The 6,139-nt window shown below is 36.6% G+C and overlaps 1 protein-coding gene across 1 annotated transcript in view; it reads right to left on the bottom strand.

The window, feature by feature from the left end:
* Positions 1 to 314: 314 nt before the first annotated feature.
* Positions 315 to 6,139, bottom strand: part of Abcg2 (ATP binding cassette subfamily G member 2 (Junior blood group)) — a 196,771-nt gene continuing 190,946 nt past the window's right edge. Inside the window, exons 12-14 of the mRNA XM_023706841.1 lie at positions 3,807 to 3,896; positions 2,551 to 2,639; positions 315 to 813 (exon numbers count right to left, since the gene is read on the bottom strand). Coding sequence (XP_023562609.1) covers positions 666 to 813; positions 2,551 to 2,639; positions 3,807 to 3,896 — 327 coding nt within the window. The 3' untranslated portion in view covers positions 315 to 665. The remainder of the gene's footprint in view (positions 814 to 2,550; positions 2,640 to 3,806; positions 3,897 to 6,139) is intronic.

Raw genomic sequence — 6,139 nt, 5'->3', positions numbered from 1 at the left:
TTCTCGTGAAAGTCTCCCTAAATCTGAGCCCTCTTGGTTACGATGGCCCCTTTGAGCCTCTCAGTGATTGAATTTAGTGTGATCTCCAAGTATTCATGCTTGATGCCACCATGGTCACACGCCATCACAAGGATTTCCAGATGCAAAAGGAAAAGCAGTGGTTATGTGAAAGGGAATGCCAGGAAGCCCAAAGTAATAACTCATGGAAACAAAAGAGAAAACAGTTGGTAATTATTGTACTGCACTGTATCACCATTTTAAGATAAGTGTAAAACTAAAAGTAGTATTTTTCTGTATTTGAGGTTTTTTTAAAAAAAACTTTACATTGTATTTTTGTGACAAAGGTTTACAAGACTCATCTTGCCAGATTTATGAATGAATCCAACTTACCAACTTTCTCCCAGCACTGAACTCATTCATAAATTGAGGACTTATTGTCAACTCCTTCCCTGTGGTTACAATCTGATGAGATGAACTGGTATGCAATATGGACCTGTATTAGCATCTGACTTTGGTTCTTTCACATATATGTGTTTCTCTTGATTTTATGAGTGTTTCTACTAAAAGATATTACTGTTGAACAGTGTGACAACAGAGGAACAGAAGACAAAAAATAATTCAAGTTTTCTTTTTAATGTGAGGGTAATTCAAACAAATTAAAGACCTTATGAATGTTTTTTGAGAAATAACAATTTTAGGTAGGCAATTGTGAGGAAGATGATCATCATACAAGCCAAAGCCACATGATTCTGCCACAAGCCCCAAGAGGAGAGCTCGATGCCCTGATTTGTCAAATATTGTTCTCCAGTACATCTAAAATTAAAAGAAAAAACAAAACTTCATTCCTACCACAGATTCAGTTAAAAGCCTAGAGGTAAATTAATCATTAATAATTATCCCTTCAAAAATAATAACAGTCTATTATTTTACTATATTCTATACTAATCAACTTGTACCTGATGCATTAATCCATGAAACAATCCAAAGGAGTATAGACATTACATACATTTTTAAAATTTAGCAAAGGTAGGATTCATGAACTTGGCCAATTCTACAGTCATAATATGAACCAAATTGCAAGCCTCATATTCATTCAGTAATCAATCTATAATGCTGTGCTCTTCAAAGGAAAATTTTTTCAAGTAACTTTTCACTGATTTCCTTACAGAGAAAACCTCAGTTTTAAACAATAACACCTTGAGGGACTTGTGAAGATGATCAAATCTCCTAGTAGCTGTGCTCATCCGTAAGAAAGGTATCCAGAAATAGCTCAGTAGATTAAAGCACCTGCAAGCAGGTGCAGGGGCCGGGGCTAAATCCCTAGGCCTGATATGCCAGCCCTGCTCCCGGGGATGGGTGCACTGAGATGCTAATTGAGACTGGGTGTGGCAGCGCATGCCTGTAACCCCAGCACTTGGGAGGCTGTAAACAGGAGAATCACTACAAGATCGATCTAGTAGTGAGACCCTGAACACCCTGTAGACCCTTTCCTAAAATACAGAAAAAAAAAAAGGAAAGAAAGAAAGCTATCTAGGACACAAGCTAAGAATTCAGAAACTACCACCACTTCTGTGAATCTCTTAGAAGTTAGCAATTTTAAAAATAGCCATGGGATTTCATAGAAAGAAAACTTTCTCCTTTCTCTTGTAAAGCCCAGCTGTAAGTGATTATGAACCCCATGGTGACTCCTTATCTGGTGCATTTTTCCTGCTCACTCCCTCCTGACCAGCAGACTTGCAGCGAGTTAGTGTTATTGCATACACCAAAGCAAAACAGAAAAAGAATGGTCAGAAACCTCTCTTCACAGAGGTCTTCCTATCAACAATACAAAACAGAAATTTATCCTACACATTATTGACAGCTATTTCTATGCTACTGGAGAGATTTAGGATATTAGAATTTTCTTTTCTCTTTATGTGTCAAAACCAAAGTAGTAAAAACAATTGTAGAAAAGGAAACTTAAAATCTTAAAATAAGAACATCCAATTTTATTAAAACCTGCAACTGTTTTAATATGAGAGAATACATCCTATAACTGAGTATTCTAAATCAACACACCAACTGTGCAGGCTGTGCTCTCAGGGTGCCCCCATAGGCAGAGCAAAGTACCATGATCCTAGTGGGATAGTCTTCACTTCCTCCCTGCTACTGTTGTCTTTCTAGTTCTTACTACTGTGCACAGGCAGCATTTAATCCAAATGTTCAGAAATCATACTCTCTTATAAAACTATCAAAGCATTCCCTTTCAAACTCAATTGTTCCAAAAGATCAGAACTCCAACTTCTAATCAAAAAGTATCCAAAGCTGCTTTTCATGGCCCAGAGCAGTGAAGAAACACACAATGCATTTTTCAATATTAAATAAAACTTGACTGTAGTAAAATAAAGGAATTGTACAGCATGTTCATGTACCTTAGTGCACAATAGTGTTACAGATCAGAAAACAAGCTCAGTAAGTTATACTGATCTGAAAGGACTCATACCAGTCCTCTGCCCAGCACCTTTCTACTTTATACTTGCACATGCATTATGACACCAAATGCGAACTTACATTGTATAACTGTTGTCACAGTCGTCATTTTGTGTTGTATTGAGTCCTGGACAGAAGTTTTGCCCCAAAAATTCATTATGCTGCAAAGCCTGTGACACAAGCAGGGGCCTGGTTAAGGTAAACAGCCCTAAGTTTCTAAATATTTTCAAAGAATAATCACAATTACATCCTTAAATTTAATTCTTATTATTATTTTTAAAACATACTGTTTTACATTTACAGTCTGTACCAAAATAACTAACAAGTTCCATGGCAATCACAAGGACTTGGATAACGCTTCTAATATAAGAGGCAAAATATTTGGCTAGAACAGCAAACCCCTGGCTATATCATTCCAAAGCTCCTTTATTTTCTTCTAAGTTTTATTGTTTTTTCAAAGTATTTTTATAGTGTTGGGTAATAAATCCAAGTCTCATGCCTGCTTGGCAAGTGCATGCTGTCCCACATCTCTAGTGCAGTTTGATGTGGTATGGTTTGATTTGGTTTGAGACAGTGCCTTTTAAGCTAGCCCTGAAGTCATGATCCTCCTACCTCAGCCTCCCAAGTGGTTTCAGTTACAGGTTCATGCCATCATATCCAACTTTTCTCTCCAATTTTTTTTTTTATGAGCAGAATATATTTATTGAGGGAAAGAAAGCTCCTATCTGAGAGAGGGACAGGAGGGGGGCCCGAGCAGGTCATTCCCCCTTCTGTGCAATTTTATAATGCCATAATCACTAAAATTAAAGTGACTGAGCTTCTCATAAATATTACTTCATGGCAATGATTTTTTGCTCTTATTTCTTTCATCAAAACCAGTTATAACTATGAGAGTTAGAAATTCAGTTACACTGTGTTAAGACACAAAGAACTTCTGCTAGAGTTAAACTTGTTCAAGCCAATATGGTTAACAGTAATATATGCTTTTTGTTCTTCTAATGTTTCTCTCAATAAAGATTATGATTTCTAGTCTCCTATGCTCTCAGGCATTTTCTTACAGATCCAAACAATTCATTTTTCATCAATTAGTCAATCTAAATCCTTTAACTGTGGGATTCCTCCCTACTCTTCATCTCCTTCAATAGATTGAAAGGGAAAACACCCCGGCCTCAAGAAAACAAAGGCTAATAGGGTATTCTTATCTATTGCTTGTGAGAGGACATTCCCAGACAATAGACTATAGCTCAGGGGCAGGGAAACAGTGTGGTCAGGACCTATTTTCATTGCTCCCAGCCTGGATCCCAGGCACAATGGAATGGCCAATGAGGACAACTCACTGTAAAGCCATATCGAGGAATGCTGAAGTACTGAAGCCAGGAGAGCCAAGGACCAATGGTTTTGAGATTTACCAACAGACCTGAAAAGAGCTAGAAACAATAAAAGTTCACAATCAGAACGAGTCAAGTGATTTCACGAATTCCTCTTTAGGAACCCTATAACCTTCTAAACATTTCTGCTATGACAAGTACTTTCTTGAAATTCCTTCCACCTCCAAATACTAATCTTCTCCTTTGTATGTGAATACCTCTGCACAGCTTAGACTAGGAAAATAAATCTATTCTCTACATTGCATATCTCATTTACCTAAAAGGTCAAGTCCATGTCCCCAACTTTCTCTGTCACTGAACACAATGGAAGATTAAAATGTAGTCTTTCCCCAGTATCCAAGAAAATTGGTTCTAGGACTCCAAACTGATACCAAAATCTGCAAATGATCAAGTCTCTTATGTTTAAAATGGTATAGTATTTACATGTAATCCTTGCATATTCTTTATGCTCTAAATACATATATCTTGTATGTTGAAATTTATTTTGACATTGTTTATTGATAGGTTCTCGGCACAGCAGAGATACCGGCAGAAGGAGAAAGGGAAAGGGCTTTATTTTCCTTGAGGATATGGACAGAATTCGGGGAGGTCAAAGAATTCTTTGGACTGGACAAAGAAAGGCTGAGGCTTTTATGACCTTTTGCCAAGGGAAGGATTTGAAGGGCATGTTTAGATATACCTGAGGAACTGACTGGGGATCTTCCCTGAGATGGGAGGTTAAAAGCAAATTATGTCCTGGGCTAAGTTGGAGAAGAAGGGAGGAGGGCATATAAGATGACAACCATAATGATTTTAGCAATTCATACTAGGGCCCCAACCTATCATTTATAAAGAACACAACATAAAAGTTAAATAAATAATTGTGCTATACTCTCTAGGGTAAATAAAAAAGTTTGTGCAGTCATGTTTGTCATTTATTTATATGCATGGCTGATTGAATCTTTAGATACAGAATCCATGCATACCATGGGTAAACTGTACTGACTACACTGATTATACAGCTGCTGTTTCCCCTAATAAATGGAGCAATCTAAGAATAGACTTAACAGTCCTGAGCACAACACTCCCCTCTCGACTTCCATATAACAAGATGAGTTGTCTGCAAGGGTTTTTCCACTCTGTATCTGTGACCTTAGGACTACTACAGAGTTCAGAATGAAGACTTGTAAGTCAAAGTCTAGAACTGATATTGTGGTAAAGTACAGCAGAAACTGCGGTATATACCTTAACTTAAAGCACTTTTCCATTGGAGATGCCAGGAAGGACATTCAAGATGAGCAAGGGGCAGCCATGAAGCTCACATAAAGCTTGCCCCACCTGGGACGAACTTGTACTGGGATTTGCAAAACAATGGCAATGCTCTTGGTGCACCTACATACGCTGAGATTTGACCTAACCAACTGCCCAGTATACAAACAAAAAAAGTTTTATAACTGGTTTTACAAGTTCTACAGAGAAATCTTTACATAGGAAAGCATCAAACAAGTTAAAACTTTCCATTTATTGAAGATTATTTTATTGATTGATGATGGTATAGAATATATAAAGAAAACAGCATTTTCTTAGTGATTTCTACATTGGCAGTTATTGAATTCAAATTGAAGATTTTAAACTTAAGGAAAGTGTGTGTAAATTAAGGAGTATTAAAAGATCTGTGGTAATGTGTTCCATTCATTTGAAGATTCACCTACATTGAATATCGAACAATAGAACTAAGCAAAAGAAAAACAGAAATATTTGATGTAAGAGACTCTTAGGAACCAAGAAAGGAGATGAACTAGTACTGTGGACTTCAAAAATTTCCAGTATTTTTAAAACACTACTTTTCTTTTTTTCCATAATTTTATTGATAAACAAATAGCAATGAGACAGTTTCAAATCAAATTGATAGGACAATTTCAATAATTAACACATTGCATGCATTCCTCCCAGTGGCTAATTGCTGCACAAGATGCGGACATGATATCCTATCTACAAACACCATTAGAACAAATCACTCTATTCATTAAGAGAATGTAACTATATATCTATCCTAACCACCTTGAATATACAGATACAAAATGGACATTCATCTGTATCCCCTTTTTTTGTTAAGTTCTGTTATTTGAATATTACAGGTGTGTTAATTCAGCAAAATAATCTAAAAGAGTTCAGTAGTCTATAATAGTATTGGGTCTTCCACCTCACTGGCAATGTCAGAAATTGTTGACCTGAGTCCCCTACAGCTCAACATAACAGCATGGCTTTACTTCTTATATTTTGTTTTTATACTTTTCTGCTAG

Source organism: Octodon degus, unplaced genomic scaffold (assembly GCF_000260255.1).
Source record: "Octodon degus isolate 3935 unplaced genomic scaffold, OctDeg1.0 scaffold00272, whole genome shotgun sequence".
In the NCBI taxonomy this organism is placed as follows: Eukaryota; Metazoa; Chordata; class Mammalia; order Rodentia; family Octodontidae; genus Octodon; species Octodon degus.
This window is presented reverse-complemented; position numbering and strand designations above follow the sequence as displayed.